This window comes from Mastigoproctus giganteus, chromosome 10 (assembly GCF_048544385.1).
Source record: "Mastigoproctus giganteus isolate SK-2022 chromosome 10, ASM4854438v1, whole genome shotgun sequence".
Taxonomy (NCBI): domain Eukaryota; kingdom Metazoa; phylum Arthropoda; class Arachnida; order Uropygi; family Thelyphonidae; genus Mastigoproctus; species Mastigoproctus giganteus.
Window position 1 is genome coordinate 25,232,596 of NC_143584.1, and position 19,612 is coordinate 25,252,207.

At 34.7% G+C, this 19,612-nt stretch overlaps 1 protein-coding gene across 1 annotated transcript in view; it reads right to left on the reverse strand.

Annotated features, from left to right (window-relative positions):
- LOC150078880 (uncharacterized) overlaps positions 1 to 19,612 on the reverse strand; it is a 187,684-nt gene that overhangs the window by 18,359 nt on the left and 149,713 nt on the right. The window contains exons 12-14 of the mRNA XM_090382881.1: positions 17,070 to 17,297; positions 11,015 to 11,295; positions 1,537 to 1,693 (exon numbers count right to left, since the gene is read on the reverse strand). Coding sequence (XP_090239007.1) covers positions 1,537 to 1,693; positions 11,015 to 11,295; positions 17,070 to 17,297 — 666 coding nt within the window. The remainder of the gene's footprint in view (positions 1 to 1,536; positions 1,694 to 11,014; positions 11,296 to 17,069; positions 17,298 to 19,612) is intronic.

Here is a 19,612-nt window from a genome sequence, read left to right on the forward strand (position 1 = left end):
GAATGTTATCCTTCTGTAGTTGTTAGGGTTATTTCTGGAGCCTTTTTTGTGTAAACAAGGCCATATTGCTCCAGGGATATGCAGTGGTCATTCCCTGACCTTTCCGCATCTTCTGTATTTGGTGGTCATGAGCTCAAACCCTGGTCTAATCAAGAAGCGTGTGCTACGAACTGGTGCTCCTGCCCACCTGGCTACGGAGGCGCCTGTTGGAACGAGTACAGAGAAGGGCAACAAGATTAGTGAATGGAACAAAGGGTTGCTCTTATGAAGAAAGGCTTAAGTTTTGCAAATTACAGAGTCTGGAGACTAGGCATCGGCGAGGTGATCTGATTGAGGTGTATAAAGCCTTGAATGGTTTGAGCATGCTCAATGCTGATGGGATTCTTCCTCTTGCTCAGAATAATCACCTGAGAGGGCATAAATTCAAATTGAGGAAAGACAGATGTAGGATAGATGTACAGAAGTTTGCCTTCAGCGGGTAGTTGGTTGGTGAAACAGACTTCTATCCTTTGTTGTGGAAGTTGATAGCCTAAATAAATTTAAGGCTGAGCTGGACAGGTATTTGAAACGAACGGAGGGGTGAAATGGGAGCGTTTTTTTTTTTTTTTATTGGCTGATGCCGCATAAGCTTGCTTTCTTGCATCATATGCCGCTACTAATGCTAATGGAATCAAATAATTTACTCTCATCCAACATCACCGATGGCATGACAATTAAGTAAAACACAACTGACATGCTTTGTCACACATTATTAAACTTGGAAATGTGACTTCTCTGGCTTAAATTCATGTTTCCAAGTTTTAAGTCTGAAAAACTCATTGAATTAAGAAATATGTAGTGCTGGCAGTAATATTCATGTTATGTGCACTTATATGCACCAATGATGAAAATGGCCAAAATCAGCATTTGCAAAATCAACAAGAAAGCCAGCCCATGAGCTTATGCAGCATTAGCCAAAAAAAAAAAAAAAAAAAAAAAAACACACCATTCCCTCCAAATGCCTTGCCTGTCCAGTTCCTCCTTAAATTTATTTAACGTATCAACTTCCACAACAACAGATGGAAGTTTGTTCCAGCAATTAACCACCCGCTGGCTAAAGGCAAATTTCCGCACATCTATTCTATGTCTGTCTTTTCTTAATTTGAATTTATGCCCCCCTTAGGTTCATGATCTGAACAAATGGAAGGATCCCATCAGAATTCAGCGTGCTCAATTCAGATTATATGCACATCATTATGTATATCAGTATAACATGATAAGTAATACTTAGGAAAAAGAAGGGTTAACAAAATTATGTAAAAAAAAAAAGTATCAATGCACACTGTTAGAGAAAATACAATCCCAAAGTTGGAAGAAACATCATGCAAAATTTCAAATATCTAAGTTCACTTACTTCAAAACTTTAATTAATCCCATGAATAAAAAACCATTTTGTAAATACAAACATATACAATCAAAGGCATATGGAGAAAATTATGCAAATAACTAATAAAGACATTCCTTAATCACATACATTATTAGTAAAATGTAGCTTACCCTCATATATCCCAGAGTGTTTGAAGAATAATCACAGTGTTCACACATGTAACGGCGTATTAACTCATGGGTCTCCATGTGCCTTTTCAAATGGCATTTTTGGGATGCAGCATAATCACATCGATCACAAGTATAAAGGCTACCTTGAATATGTGTTCTGTTAAAAAAAAAAATAATAATAATAAATAAATATATATATCTATATATATATATATATGACTGAAGAACCCTGTGAGGTCGGGAGTTGGATGCATAGTAATTTCTTGCTTGCACCGACCAAGTGAAAAGAACTTAATTACCAAATAAGACAGTACAGTACACACAGTGACACATAAAGAACTGACACAAGGCACAAATATTCAAGAGATAACATATATTAAATTTATCATAAACGAAGAACATAACATAGAAGCTTTTGGCTACTGTATGTAGCCTTTGTCAATTAATTTAGCACTGGAAAGTATTGGATTTTATGTGTGTAGCTGACCTTCAAGTACATAAGTACGCAAGGGTCACAGAGGAGGGAAGGGTGATTTACGGGTATGTGTGAATGGTGATGAGGGAGGAGAAGGAAGGGAGGGAGATGGTTGAAGTTGACCCTGAAATCATAGGCTTCTCTCACAATTTCAAGGTCCACCATTGGCTGGAATCAGCACACATCAGTGTCACTGGAAATACCATCAACAGGGACCGCTGCACCTGCATACATCCCTCTCATAGTCCGCGAATGCTTTTGGGCATCTCATAGTCCACGAACTCAACTGCCACCTACGACGGTAATCACCCACCTCAACCGTCTCTCTTCTTTCTTCTCCCTTCCCCCCTGAACTCTCTCTCTTCCTCTCCCTCATCACCTTTCGTATGTAGCCATAAACCTCCCTCCTCTGCAACATCGTATACTTATGTATTTGAAGGCCAGCTGCACACATAAAAATCACCACTCTCCAGTGCTAAATTAGTTGACAAAGCTTACATAGAGTAGCAGAAAGCTTCTATGTTATGTTCTTTATTTATGCTAAATTTAATATATGTTATCCTTGAATATTTGTGCCTTGCATCGATACTTTGTGTTACTGTGTGTACTCTCTTGCTTAGTAATTAAGTTCTTTTCACTTGGTTGGTTGGTGCAAGCAAGAAATTACTATGCAGTATATATATATATCAAAGATAAATTTGATTTGTAGAGCAAGACTTTAATAATAATAATATTTATTAATTATATTTATTTCTTAATAATATTTCTTAATTCAAACAGGTTTCCAGATATTAAACTTGGAAACCTGACTTCAAATCAACAAAGTTGCATTTCTGAGTTTAATGTCTGTTTAAAGCTAATTTACGGGAATGTGGTCAGAGCCATAAACACCTATGTGGTCCCAGTACTAATGTACTCCTTCATGATCGTAAACTGGACCAACACCAAGCTGGAGGAGATTATGAAATCAACCAGGATAATGATGGCCAAGAGCCACCAATACCACCCAAAGTTGGCCATCTGAGCATAGCCCGGAAAGGAGGGAGGGATTTGACAAACCTCACTGAATAAGAGAAGAAGGTAATTAAGAACCTGTGCTTCCAGGAAAGCTTCCAGGAAAACACAGCACCAATCTAACAAGTCACAAGGAAGATTGATAAACTGCACACATTACTCAACCTCAAAGAGACCCCACTCAGGCAGAAAGAAGAAACAAAGACAGAAAGATGGGCAAAGAGTCTGGCACTACATGGCAGACATTACAATGATTTCCATCAAGACCACATAGATCAGATGGCTTCCAACACATGGCTCACAAAAATAGGAGGCTCTTCCCCGCATGTAGGGTTCATGCTGGCCATCCAAGACCAGGTAATCAACCCCAGGAACTACACCACCAAGTACCCTGGAGTGATAGATGACACATGTCAACTATGCCACCTGACCCAGAAACAATCCAGTGCAGGATGCAGGATGCAGGATGATCACTCAGATGAAGTACACTCACAGACATGATCTGGTCACTGGAATAATTCACCAGAAGCTAGTGCAGAAACACCAGTTGATCAAAGAAAGTGTACCGTATTACAAGTATGGACCTCAGGCCATACTAGAGACCCAAACAAACTATACCGGGAACATGCCATAATAACAGATAGGATGATACAGCACAACAGACTTTACATAACCCTCATTGACAAGAAGGAAATGGATACCTACCTGATCAACATAGCTGTGTCCAATACCAGCAAGCTCCAGAGGAAGAGATCAGGAAGAAAACAGACCTTAGACAGCGCGAGAGAGAGAGAGGGGCATATGAAACAAGTAACGACCATCTCCGATCACCATGTCAACCATCGGCATGGTGCCAAAGAACCTTGCAGCAATAGGCCTCACAGAGAATGCTTACTCAGAACTCCAAAAATCCACAATCCTGAACGCCTGTAAGATAGTTAGAGACTTCCTCGACCAATAACAGTAACCAGACATAAAAACCATCCCACACACCGGGTAATAATACCTGTCGTGGGTTGGAAAAGAAAACATTAGCATTCATTAGCAAGGGCACATGATGCAAGGAAGCAAGCTTATATAGCATTAAGCAAAAAAAAAAAAAAAAAAACCCACACTCCCTTCACATTTCACCAATTCACTCGCTCCAAATGTGAAGGGAGTGTGGTTTTTTTTTGTTTTTTTTTTTTTTTTTTTGCTTAATGCTATATAAGCTTGCTTCCTTGATTTTATGCTCTCTCAGGCGATTATTCTGAGCAAGAGGAAGAATCCCATCAGCATTGAGCATGCTCAAACCATTCAAGGCTTTATACACCTCAATCAGATCACCTTGCAGGTGCCTAGTCTGCAGACACTGTAATTTGCAAAACTTAAGCCTTTCTTCATAAGAGCAACCCTTTGTTCCATTCACTAATCTTGTTGCCCTTCTCTGTACTCGTTCCAACAGCTCTACATCCTTCTTAAAATGAAGCCTCCAGACCTGTATACAGTACTCAAGGTGTGGCCTGACCATTGCCTTATACAAGAGGATAATCACCTCCTTATCCCTGCTAGAAAAATTCCTGTATATCATTGACAAGACACCATGAGCTACTCTTGCAGTCCGTCTGCACTGCTCAGAGAACTTCATATCTGCCTGCACAATTACCCCCAGGTCCTTTTCATTCTCTACCATTGTCAGTGTGATACCACAGAGTTGATACGTTACTCTGGGGTTACTGCTTCCCATATGCAGTACTTTACATTTGTCAATGTTAAACTTCAGCTGCCACCTCTCAGCCCATCTGCTCAACTTTTCTAGATCCTGTTGCAACAGTGTACTGTCATTAGTATCATTAACAACCCTGCTGATCTAAGTATGATCTGCAAACTTGGACATTAAGCCTGATATCATTAATACCATTAATGAACACAGAAAACAAAATCCATAAGGAGAACAACGAGAATAATAATAATAATAATGATAACAAATAATAATAATAATACAATACAATTTATTTATCAAAAAAATAAATAAATAAAAACAACAATAATCCCGTAAAAGGAGAATAAGTTTATAATAATTTTTAATGATCTTTATCGAATGAAATGTATCTACTCGTATGTGTGGTTTATGTATGTATGGCAGTACCTGGAATGCAAGTTCAACTACAAATAAAAATCCTCACAAAAATGTTCACTGTACCATGAATGGCTTGGTCATTCCTAGTGATATCCTTTTAAACAAAAGATATCACTAGAAGGTTAATTTTAAGTTGTTTGATGTAAACTGTCATGCAGTAGTGAAGTAAGAACTTAAAAATTATGTTAACAGCTAATGTATTTTGACCTTTTCAAAGTTATGAAAAGGGGATTTTCTCATGATCTCTTGTATTTTTATGGCTTGGAGGATTTAAACTGCCCATTTAATTAATTCAGTGAATTCCTGTAACATAATTGGCTTGGGTAAAGAAGCCTGCACGAGAACGACGAGAAACGTCGGATAACTTTCGCGGAAAATTAGCTTCCCGATACGTCACTCTAGCGCTGCTCGGTCTGGAGCAGAAATTGAGAAGAATATATTGATTGACAGGTAGGCATGGCAAACGATGAAATTATTGGTGGTGGGTATGACAGACGACAAGCTACTGTGTAGTCATTGGTTGCCATTATTTACCAGTAAAGAATGGTGCATAATAGTTTTGTAATGAACGGTGAACAGGTAATAGTAGCGATGAATCTTTTAAAGATGGAAGAAATTTGTGAGGAAAATAAAATGTCGCTTGATTTTTTGATGAAAACTAAATTGATAAGACTGAAATTGTACTGTTTTAAGTGCAATGATTATTTTCAACTAATTAAATCACGAAGAGTCATGTGGAAAGTTGTGGTGCTGCAAAAAATGTTCTTCACGAGTTTCTTTATTGAAACAGTTTTATGGAAAATACAAAAGTTTCATTGAAAACGATAATGTACATTATATACTTTTGGTCAACGTGCACGCCAGTAACTAAGACAGCATTCCATCTGGAAATTTCGAAAGTGACAGCAATTAAGTTTTATAAGAAACTAAGAGATATTTGTGGATTGCAGTTAATAAAAAAACCCATTAAGTTGGGTGGATAAGGGAAAATTGTAGAAGCAGATGAAACTGTATTGGTAAAATCAAAACATCACAGAGGACGAAATTTAACTGCTAAGAAGAAATGGTTTTGTTTGGTGTGTTCGAAAGAGAATCTAAATTCGTCTTCATGAAATTGATAAAAAATCGGAAAGCAAAAACTCTTTTGCGCATTATTAGAAAAGTAGTGAAGAAAAATACTACCATCATAACAGATGAATGGCAGGCATATAGCCGTATTACGGCCTTAGAAAAAAAAGAAGTACAAACATTTAATGGTGAAACACAAGGAACATTTTGTAGATCCACATACAGGAGCACATACGAATAATATTGAAGCCCAGTGGAAGAAACTAAAAAGTGTAACTAAAGGTGTAAATGGCAGCTGAAAACATATGTTGATGGGTCACATTAGTGACTATATGTGGCATCAAATTTATGGGAAAAATTATGAAGATACTTTTCACAATATTGTTACTCAAATTGCAAATAGCTATTCAGGTCCAACTGTATGATTTGTAGTCATGAATTTTTTTTCTGAGAAAGTTTCGTTTTGTTCATTTTTATGTTCTTCATTGTGTTTTTTTTTCTCATTATTAAAAGCAGATTTTTGGAGTTGATGAGTGCTTTTACTGTATTATTGATTCAGGTTTGGTTACGAAAAAAGGAAAAGGTTTCTTTGTTTTTTGTTGTATTTCATAACCTGAGGTTATGAAATAAAACAAAGGTTTTATTTCATAACCTCAGGAAATAAAAGTCAGTTAGGTTAGGAAATAAAAGAAAAGGTTTCCTTGTATTTCGTGACCTAAACTTAAACGTTAGGTTGGAAAATAATAGAAAAAGAAAGAAAAATTCTTTGTGTGTATATATATATATATATAGAATCAAAATATTACAGAGTTTAAATTATAAAATTAAAACTTAAATATTAAGTGTTAAACATAGAACGAACCGATTAATGCCATCGAGCGATAGAACATTACATCGGACGTTAGATATGCCACAATTAGATAAGTTATAGTGTAAGTGCCCTCCATGGTTTGAAAATCGATGCAGCCTCAAGCCAACTGTACCCCCGGTATACATGAAACAACATATATAATAATAAGATAATTAATATAATAAGCCTTACGTGGGAAGGGTATTTTGCAAGGGACTTTGTCGAGGGCTAAACCCATAGAAAATATCCAACCCATGTTAGGCTGAGCTATCGGTTTCTGTTATCATCTGCCTGTATACCGTGACCAAAAAGTCCATAATAATGGATAATTACTTTAAGTTAAAATTAAGTACTAAGCAAGCCAATAAATAACTATTAAGCTGGCCGACCATTAAGGGAGTATGTCTAAACCGTAATTTGGTTGAATCCAGGCTGGATGATATTTAGCCCGACCGATTGCTGCAACAATATAAGCACAACTGAGAACTGATTAATATTTGCTGAATATTTGCTGAATAAAGGCTAAATTAGCTAACAAAAGGAGAACGGAAAGCGGTGTAGATAAAGCAATAGCACCTCACTCCCCCTCGAATTACTCTAATAGTTCGTGAGGTATGAAAAAAAGGCAAGAGTATAGATAAAAGTGAAAAGTCAAAGGAAAAGTAATTAATCGATTATACATCGGATATAACCGGGAGCGTAACTTCCCGACCCTAAAAGGTAGGGATCCTGGTTTGGTAGTAAGAGCAGGTGAAAGATATCAATAAAATGCGAAAGGAAAAAACGGAATGGCTAATTCCTAAGATATTTTACGCTAATATATATAAAACAAACATAAATATGGCAAGTAGTGTCGAACTTTTTGTTAAGCGTTAAAAAATACAGGTGGTAGTACAGTAGCACCCGTATAATACCTGACAATGATACTCAGTATATATATATATACTGAATAGCTATTAAGGTGCTGATTGACATTATGATACGTGTGTATCCACATGAGTGTCTTTAAAAATAAAAGTACAATGATAAAAAATTAATATTTTATTAATAAACAATTTATGTGCTAGTCCACTCGTGATTCTAAAGAAAAAAGGTTAGGTTACCCCCTTCATTTCGGGAGAGGTTCAAGCTCCCATGAGATTCAAGTGGAGGTAACCTGACCTTTTTTCACCATTAGGGCATATTATTGAACAAGAAAATAAAAATACAGTCATAAAAAAATTTATTTTTTTATGAATGCATTTCTAAATATGACTGATTCTAAAGAAAAAAGGTTAGGTTACCCCTTCCACTTCGGGAGGGGTTCAAGCTCACATGGGATTGAAGTCGAGGTAACCTGACCTTTTTTCACCATTACAGTAAATGTTAGGGCATGTGCGATTAGGACAAGTTACCATTAGTGCTGCTACAGTGATACCAAACCGATGTTATCGTGTGTTCGCGCACCAATCATACGTCGTTTGCCATGCCTACCTGTCAATCAGTATTGACAGGTAGGCATGGCAAACTTTGCTCCAGACCGATAACACCTACCGTCTGTTTACCAAGTGAGCAGCGCTAGAGTGCCGTATCGGCAAACTAATTTTCTGCGTAAGTTATCCGACATTTCTCATCGTTCTTGTGCAGGCTTTCTTTACCTTCACCATATAATTATGCTCTTTGGTGAGTGTATCAATAGTTAATTCCTAGCAGCAAATGCAGTTGTCTTAATGCTCCTAGCAGAAATTCACATTTAATCAGAAAAAGATCCAATATTCAAAACTTAAAATCTCCATCTTATATCAGTTAACAACAGTCCCATCCTAAACAGGACTAAGAATTTCTGCAGTCTCTGAATGGATTCAAACCAAAATCTCTCTCTCACTAAGTGCTGTGAGTTTTTAGGCGCATTAGTGATCTAAATGAATGACAAGTAACAAAACCATTATATTGTTATGGAGCACCAGGAATCTGCAGCACAATTCAATGTTGAGTAGAGAACTTCAGTGAGCTACAAGAATTTAAGAGATTTAAACCAAGTTACCTTCTTATATGAAAGGGTGGAGTGGGGGAGACAGAATATTAGGAGACAGAATTACAAAGGACAAAAACCAGAAGTTTTTATTTAGGCAGATATAGCAAAGCCAAAGAATTGAAGATAATGTACATATACTGTCAATTAGATGCTGCAGTTTAAAGTTTTGATACTCCACAAGAGCGATTGTCAAAATGGAAGGCAGTTATCAGGCTGTCAGCACAGGAGGTCGTGGTCGTTGTCGTTTGGCTTTTAGGAGCATTAGCAACTAAGGCCATATTGCTCCGGGGATATGCGGTGGTCATTCGCTGACCTTTCTGCATCCTCTGTATTTCGTGGTCACGGGCTCGAACCCCGGTCTAATCAAGAAGTGTGTGCTACACACTGCTGCTCCTGCCCACCTGGCTACGGAGGTGCCAGCACAGGAGGACAATGATGAGATAGCATTAAGTGGCCAAAGAGACTGCAAACTAAAAAGGTGAATGGATGCCTCCTTGAGAAATTCCTGAATAAATATTATTTTTTTAAAATCTGATTCCTTGCTGAGGGATGAAAGAATTCAATTGGATAAGTAATTCAATAAAAAATGAGAGGTGTGGCCACTGATATGATAACAGTGCATGAAGAGGCAGGGTTATTAAGGGGATCACAAGCAATGGACAGATCCAAAAATATCACTCTTAGAGGAATTCTGGCTTACTAATGCTGTTGGGTATGTTAGGTTAAGGAATTTTGTTTGTGTTGATGATGAAGTGATAAGAATGATAGCACACTGGACTATGGAATCTGGAGCATGGAATTTGAACTGGGCTTAATCTTCCCCTGAGAACAACAGAAATACATTTAAAGTTGGTGTTGATTTAAATTTTCCTTCCCAAATAATGCTCAGATATCAAATGCATTTTAATTTATGTGTGTGTGGATTTTTATGCACAAATGAATAAGATATAGATTAGAGTTATTTGAGGGGTCAAGTTGGCATTTTTTCTATCCTTGATTCTTTTATCTTCTATTTTCTACATATATATTTTCACCTTCCTTTTCCTCCAGTTTATTTCCTTTCCTTCTATCATATACTACATGCTTTAACTACCTTTCTATTAATATACTCTAGTGTCAGGTCTCTTTTTGGAGGATGGGCTTTATGATCCTAGCATGTTGAGTTATGCTGTGTGCTTCAGTGGTACAACTAAGCCTGCCTTATTTCTTGAAGGTTTTCTGTGGTGCATATACATATATTTTATTTATTAATGTAAACATTCAGATAAAAATGGGCTTTCTCTGTAAATAAACCTATTTTTTTCTGAAAATTCCAAAATATGCAGTCTTGACTTTAACAAGAGAAGCTTTTCTTCAATTTTGTACAGAAACAGTTTCACAACTTTTGAAGTAATTCTGCATTTTGATGATTTTCTTAACTTAAGTTGTTGAGGAAAGAGGTTTTCCAGATTTTCAAAGACTTCACAACATGAATATGTGAAATGTTTTCTGCCATTCAGACTATCTTCCTTTTATTCATAATAACTTTCTTATTGTTGACTATGGATCCAATCATCTTATATTTAGCTAGCTTGCTTACTGCAGACCTGTTTGGAGTTTCAAGCACTCAAGTGTTACTTAAAATTCATACTGCAAGTACACATAATGGTGGTTTATAATCTACATCTTGCTTCGCAAAAACAGATGAGGCGACTATCAGAAGTAGCGCATTATGAATTTGTAGATACTCATCACAATAATGTTATGATATATATTTTGATAAATATATACAATTAAAAGTATAGTATCTTTTTTGGAAAGAGTCTGTACATCTCAATTGAAGAATATGATTATATCATCGCACAGAGTTACCTCCTTGGCGGGTGAGTAGTTGATCTTCATAGCATATACCATAAATATTTGCAATGAAAGATATAATCTAGCTAATAATAAGATTACCTGGTATGACTCCTGAGTGCTGTTTTGGATTTATATGACTTTCCACATTCTTCACACAAGTGTGGCTTATCTGCTGTGTGCCGTAACATGTGGACATTTAAGTTGTTTCTGCTACGACAAGTATGTGAACACACTTCACATCTATAAGGTTTAACTCCTTCGTGTATCCATATGTGTTTCTGGAGGTCTGTGCTTGAACGATGGAAGACTCTATTACAATAGGGACATCTATAGGAGCGACGTCCAAGACGACCTATTACTCGATGATTGGCACCAAGCAGCTGTTAAAAAAAAGACTATTTAAAACCATTCCACATATAAACTTCTGTGTATCATGAATTCAAATTAAAATAATTAACAATTCTAGAACTAAAGCTAGAGAACTGAAAATTAAGCTGCCAATGTAGGTAACTGGTATAACTGCAGATCCTATTTGACACAGTACAATTCATACATAAAATTTAATCTTTTTGTTTCTGAGAGACATTTAAATTTACAGTTAAAAATTCAAAAAAAGTAATACATTTCTACCAAAAACAAATATTTAAAAAAAAAAAAGGTATATTTTTAAAATACTTTTACTTAAGGGGGAGGGGGAAATCATAGCTTTGCAATGATTATATATATTTCCTACCTACGTGTTTCAAATGAATTGTATTTATTTTATATTCAAGAAGGTTTATATTGATTTGGTTATAATTATATAGCCTTTCTTAGGAAATATTGCATCTTATATCCTTTTAAACTGTATAGTAGCACCACAATCACCACAGAAGGTAAATCCACTATACATTTAAATTCTTAAGATGCTGCCAGGACAGTTGTTTCAGAGCTTCCTTACTGGCTTCTCATTAGCTGGCAGGTGATCTCTATTAGAAAACATATGCTGGACTACGTTGGGCTGTGTTTGTCCTACTGAGTAGGCAATTTTGTGGCCCAATTCTAGGGTTTAAAGGTACACACAATATGATTTATATAAAAAAAATAAAAGTTGAACAAATTACTGTTTAGATTTTAATTTATAAATTTAAGTTTTTCCTAAACTTCTTTTATCTCAATTAGAAGTTGTTTCCCATCATTAACAGTGAACTTCTGAAACATAGTAAACTGATTTTATTTAAAGAAAAAATATTAAGAACACAATGGTTGTAGGTAGCATGAGAAGACAACAAATTTCCATCTACAGCTTTCACACAGCTAACATATTTACTGAAGAATGAACATCACATATATTCATTTTGTTGTTATTTTTTTCCCTTCAAATAAAAGCAGTTTACATTCATTTCAGAAGTACACTAATGATGTTTTAGCACTAACTACAGGCAGTGACTACAATTAACTTTTTTCTCAATGGTAAAATTGTAGCACTAACTACAATTTTACCATTGAGAAAAAAGCAGTTTATTGAGAAAAATTTAAGAATTGTAAAATCTGAAGGGTAAGAATTAGTCCAATTTTAACACCAAATTCAAAAATTCCAGCTCAAATAGTCCAAACAACAAATAACATAAACCTAAAAGTGAGATAAACCCTGGTGTCTTTTAATTGAAACAGCTTGTTTGTTTGTTTGTTTGTTTTGATTTTATTGGCGCACTAGCTACTAAGGCTATAATACGCCAAGACCATGAAACAGCTTGTATATAACAGTAATGCAAGGTGAGGCAAAAATAAGAGTCCCTGTCCACTTTGACACCACTACAATACATAGACAAACATATAATATAAAAGAAGAATTAATATTTTAAAATAAAATAAAACATGATATTAATGAATTTACATTACTGTTAATTATCAAAAACATAACAGGGTTTTTTTAATAAATAAATTAACTTTAAAATACATTCAAATGGAATGTCTCAATGTCAAGAGTATTAGCTCTTGATAATGTACTTTGCACATAGTAGCTTTTGAGGATCTTGAATTCTGATACTATGCTTAAATTTGCCATTGATTATCACTGAAGGAAATTAACTGCATTATGGTAGTAATGTCTGAAGTATCTATGTTACTGTGTAAAAGAGGCATGTCAAACTCATTTTGCACCATGGGTCATATAAGCTATTTTGCATTAGGCTGAGGGCCACATGCCTTCAATACTCAAAAAATAAACAAAGTATAATTTTTAGAATTACTGTATTTAGTATATAGATAACCTGTTTTGTATCATATATTAGTTTTTAAATTAAAAATACTTTACAATATTTAATAAAAAATAAACAATAAAACCACAAATTATTATATAATTTTTTAAAAAACAATTGGCATCTTTTTCCACAGAGCAGATCATCAAAATTTGGTTGAATGTCTTGAGCTGATGTAATCTTTACGATTGATAATGATCGGTTAATCTTGACCTTTCTGCAGTTTTGTTATTTTTCATCGAAGAAAACAGTTGCTTGCATAAGTATGCGCTCCTGAACATAGCCAGTATACTCGTAGCGAAAGATAACATTTTTGGAAATCGATCTGCAGGTAAATAAGTGTAAAAGTCTGGAATTCCAACTTCCGTATATTTTTGCTTTAGCAAAGAAGTCACACTGGATTTCAATTAATTACATTTGTAAGCTCTCATCAACAATTTAAATATCAATAGATATAGACAAAATAAAAAGATGAAACTGTAATTCACAGTTTTTGAAATCAGAAAATCTTCTATCGAACTCCATTTCTAACAACTTAATTTGGTGTGTATATACTATAAATTTTAAGTCAGGTGATTAACAACAGAGATTGGCAACTTTTAAAATGAGATAAGTTTTCTTTTTTCTATTTGTTTGCACTGAAGTAATATTTTTTCTTTGAAAACATTAATATTATCAAATAACATTTAACAATGTGATGTTTTCCTTGAAGTTTAAGATTAAGTTGGTTAAGATGACTTGTAATGTCAATTGAGAAGACTAGATCCTTTATCCACTGTACGTTGTACACTTAGGTTGTTGGTAGAAAATGAAAAAGACCTGTGAGTAATTGTGCACTCAGGTAGGAAATTTTTTGAGCAATGCAGACAGGCTGCCAGAACAGTTCATGGGGTTTTGTCAATGATATACAGGAATTTTGCTAGCAGGGAAAAGGAGGTGATTTAGGCAATGGTCAGGCCACACCTTGAGAACTGTGTACAGGTCTGGAGGCCTTATTTTAAGAAGGATGTAGATTTGCTTGAGCATGTACAGAGAAGGGCAACAAGATGAATGAAGGGATCCTCTTACCAAGAGAGGCTTAAGTTCTGCAAATTGCAGCGGCTGGAGACTAGGCACCTGCGAGGTGATCTGATTGAGGTGTATAAGGCCTTGAATGGGTTGAGCACGCTGAATTCTGATGGGATTTTTTCACTTGTTCAGATTATGAACCAAAGGAGGCATAAATTCAAATTGAGGAAGGACAGATGTAGAATAGATATGCGGAAATTTGCCTTTAGCCAGTGGGTGGTTAATTGTTGGAATAAACTTCCATCTGTTGTTGTAGAAGTTGATAGGTTAAACAAATTTAAGGAAGAACTGGACAAACATTTAGAGGGTATGGTTGTGTGAATTATTTTTTTTTTTAGCTGATGCTACATAAGCTTGCTTTCTTGCATCACATGCCACAATTACTATTACATATTTTAATTCAGTACATTCATAATTCTTTGTTTCCAAGAACATTATGATTTCATCCAGCACCTCAAAGAATCGTTTTAAGACTTTACGACTAAAAATCCATTGAACTTCTGTATAATAGGGTAGATCAGTGTGTTCACTTTCTATGTCTTCCACAAATGAAACAAATTGTCAATGATTAAATCCACGTGCTCGAATAAAATTTATAATTTTGGAGACTTTTTTTTAGCACGTCCGATATTTAAAACCTTGGAACATAATACTTGGTGAATAATGCAATTAAAATGTTCAAAATGATTATTACCATGCCAAATGATTATTACAACGACACCCTTCATCTTCAACAACACTGACATCAGTTGCAAGACAAACCAACTTGTTCAATGGTAATTTATATTTATTCAGAATTTTCATGAGTGCACCAAAAATATCAGCTCCAGTGGTCGTATCACGCATAGGAATAGTTTCTAAAAGCTCTTCACTCACTTTCAAGTTCACATCACACCCACAAATAAAAATGGCCAGTTCAGCAATATCTCAAATGTCTGTACTTTCATCAATTTGCAAATAGAATAAGCTTCAAATGTGGATATTATTGAATTGAGCTGATTTCTTAAATTCTCAGCTATTTCATCGATCCTATTAGCTATTGTGTTTCTACTTAAGCTCTTTTGAAGCTTTTTACTTTCTCTGGACACAACACTTCCGCTACTTTAAACACTCACTAATAAAATCTCCTTCTGTAAAAGGTTTTGATTTGCTTGCAATTAAATGTGATAACAAGTAACTAGCTTTTACAGCTGCTATATTTCCCTCAGAAGGTTTGGTAAACAAGTTTTGCTGTTTTTTAAGAATTGATTTCAATTCTAACAACTTACTTTCACGATGTTTCTCAATGTATTTATCATAGATTTCTTTATAATGTGTATCATAATGTCTCTTGATATTGTATTCTTTGCAGACTGAAATAGATTTACTACATATTAAGCATACTATTTTGCTCTTTTTCTGGATGCAGTAATAGTCTAGCTCCCATTTCTCTTGGAAGTTACAGTGTTCTTCTTCGATTGTTCTTTTCTTACTCATGTATGGTATTAGGGGTTGACATAATGTTTATTATTATGTCTTTTTAATTTAATACAAATAAAACACAAAATTAACTGTACACAGTTAAAAATATAATTCACGAATATACAACTGAGCAAACACTTTGCGATCTGTAGTATTCTAAGCTGCAGGTGGAGGTTTAAAAATGAAACATTATGTCTTATCTTTTCTCTTTTTTTTGAGTGCTGCATTAAAAATAGCTTAAATGTAAAATTCGAAATAAATTATGTGAAAATAAAAATAAACTTGATTAGTATTTTTTTCCATTTCTTTTTATTAAAAAAAAAAAAAAAAAAAAAAGATTTTCAAGAAATCTCAGCGGGCCATAGCCTTTTTGTTGGAAGGCCTCGTGTTAAATATATAAAGTCCATACAACGTGTTCCCAGAAATAAATCATATATCTTCCAAAAATGGAAGAGAATGCAAAATGCCACCTCACTTTTAATATGCTTATATGGCAGTCACAGTCCATGTTTAAGTGTACAATCTGGATGTGATGTCAGAATAGGATGAAACACAGCCAAGTACACAAGTGACAAAAAACTACTCGGACATAGTGACTTGGAATTATTTTTGATTAAAAAGTAATCCTACACTGTGAATTCAGACCAGAAACCTGAATCCAGTTCTTGCTGAGCTGGACAAACTGGCTCAACCAACAGGAACTGGATTTTTTTTTTTTTTTTTTTTTGGATTACAGTGCATTAGTAAAATTTTCTTTTGCTTTCTGAGAGTAAAGAAAATGCTGAAAAATTGTCATTTCAACTATAGTGAAAACTATAGTATAAAATACATGTGATGAAAGTGCTAATGATGGTGATACGAAATGGCTTTTTGGATAGTTTTGAATTACTTTAGTTACTTTCCAAATTTTATTGCTGCTAAAGCCATACCTGAATTCATTCATTAATTTTGGAAGAGAAATTATTACAGGAATTTTCTGAATATATTATGTATTAAGGAATCTGAATATAGCATTTAATTCAGATTTTCTACAGTCTAATTTTTAAGTAATAAAATAATATAACACTGCTATCATATCAATTCTATATATTAAAAATGTACAGAGATTAAATAATAATAATATATAGATTTAATTTAAAAAGTGACTTTTATAAAATAAATTTTATAATTGAAATTCAAGGAATGTAAAGAATACAAAAAAAAAAAAAAAAAAAAAAAATTGTTTTTCAGTTCTTTAATCTATATCATGATTTTAATATAAATTAAATTGGCTAAGTCAAGAAAATTACATGAAGAAATTGCAATTATTATTTTCAAAATATAAAATTTAATATACAATTTCAAACTCTTTATTCATCATGTTTATACTAGATATATTGAAATACCTTTTGTAATTCTGCTCGATCCACTTGTGGATGTTTTGAAATGATGTGATCTCTTAAAGTTCGAGTGGAAGGACAATGTTCATTGCACAGTGAACAGATAGTATCAGCTAATGTGTGTTTTTGACGATGGTGCCATAATGAGGTACGAGAAGAAGCTACATGGTCACAGTGATCACATGGAAAAGTACGGCCTTCATGAACTGTTTCCTGGTGGCGTTTTAGGTTATCCTGGAATTAAAATAACTTAATTTGTATTAAATTATATATGATAACAATATTATTATTTGTTTTCAGGAAATGAGACAGACTGAGTTCAAGAAAACAGGCTCATAAATCATCATTTACTTATGAACCTGTCAGATTAAGTAATAATTTTTTGCGTTAGTTATCACAAATGCTATTAAATGCAAGTCTTTCTAGTTTTTTGTTTAAATAAAAACCATATTAGATTTATTAAAGGGCATTGAAATAATTTACAAAAATAACACAATACTACATTATGTTTTTCTGCCTTGGCCCTAGTGACAGTTTAGTCCTTACAGTTGTTTATATATAGGGCCCAAGCTCTGTCACTGGAGGGACAAAATTGACCATAGACAGTCAGGACAGAAAAATGTAACATAACACAGTGATGCATTATTTTCTCAAACTTTAGATTGAGAATACATATAAAACACCAATGGGATGAAATGGAATGTCATGTGATTGTCAGTCCAATCCAACACTAGTAGTTCAACTGGTCACTGTTTTGCAGGAAAATGAGACCTATACCCACTGCAGTCTATCATTCATTGATGGAATGCCTACCCAGGAGGGTGGACCGTGTTGTCATGGCCAAAAGGATAAATAAAGATATGCTACTGAAGTAAACGGAAGTGAGTGACTGCCCGTATGACACCAACATGTGTGTGTCTTAATTTTAGGAGGGTAGCATACACTGTATTATGTTAAAGTATATTTAATTTGTAAATTTAATGCGATATAAATAAAACTATATACATGGCTAGATGTTTATTGTGGAGTGAGCAGATAAGTGCAATGACAAATCTTCAGAGCACTTAACAAATAACAAAGTTTTTAAGGAAACAATCAAGTCTTATATGTTGCAAGGTAGCTGTATAAAAATACAAATGGCTAATTCTTAAGTGTGATAGTCCTAAACAGAGAGGGTGATCAAGGATGGTGCTCGACTGAGACAATGGCTTCACCCTGCGCAGTTATTGGTATGACACTATTTCTGATAGTTTTTTTTCACAAGCCTCACTGATGTCTTTGGTGAGTGAGGAAAACTCATTTTACCTCATCATTATTATCATGAGTCTTGGCACGCTGGGGGGAACAATCTGAGTACTTCCAAATGCCAAATTACGATCACTTAAAGGGGACAGAGTTATTCAGCCTGAGAGTAATCGATCATTGGAATAAACTTCCACTTAGCATTTTGAGGAAGTGGATAGTTAGAAAAAAATTAAAGATGATTTGGACAAATTATTGGAAGGAAGGGACAAATGAAGTGGTTTTTTTTTTGGTTGCTGCTGTATAAGTTTTGCTTCCTTGCATCATGTTGCTAATGCTAATACTAAGACATAGCTATAACTATGCGGCTTAAGTTCGACAAATTGCAGCATCTGGAGACTATGCACCTGTGAGTTGATCTGATTGAGGTGTATAAGGCCTTGAATGGTAGGTTTGAGCAAACTCAATGCTGATGGGATTCTTCCCGTTGTTGAGATTATACACCTGAGGGGGTATAAATTCAAACTGAGGAAAGACAGTTGTAGAATAGATGTGTGGAAATTTGCTTTTAGCCAGTGGATGGTTGATTGTTGGAACAAACTGTCGTTGTTGAAGGTGATAGCTTAACTGAATTCAAGGAAGAAATGGGCAAACTTTTGGATTGAATGGATGGGTGAAATGGAAAGTTTTTTTTTTTTTTTTTTTGCTGATGCTGTATAAGCTTGCTTTCTTGCATCATATGCCTCTATTAATGCTAATGCTAATTATACATCACTTTCTTAAAGGATGTAGTCTTGTTTCTCAAGTCTTGTGTGTTTATGTTTATTAATATGTCTTGGACTTGCATAATATTCAACCTACATAATGGCCCTTACATTTGTAATTAACTGGAGGGAAGAGTCAGTGATTTTTCAAAATTTGTCTCAAATTTCTATACTCACTGTTTTTGCCAATCTGTTAATGTTATCACCTGTCCATGTAATGAGGATTTTTTCATTTTGTTTCAGGTGTATTTGGATTTCACTTAGTCATAACAATCAACCTTATACCTGTGTGCCTTTCTGGTACTCAGAGCAGATCCCTGTGATTTGTCATTGACATTGATTTGGTGTAAACGCTAAGGCTACCACCTAACATTCTAAAATGCTGATGAAAGTGACATTCAGGTGCTAGTTGGCAAATGCATCAAATCCTGTACTTGCACATTCACACTAATGGGACTGCTAGTAATGTTGATTTTTTGTTGTTAGTAAGTGGTTGACTGTCAAGTTGTCTATCAAGAGGTTTGGCCTGCAAAAGCTGCTTGA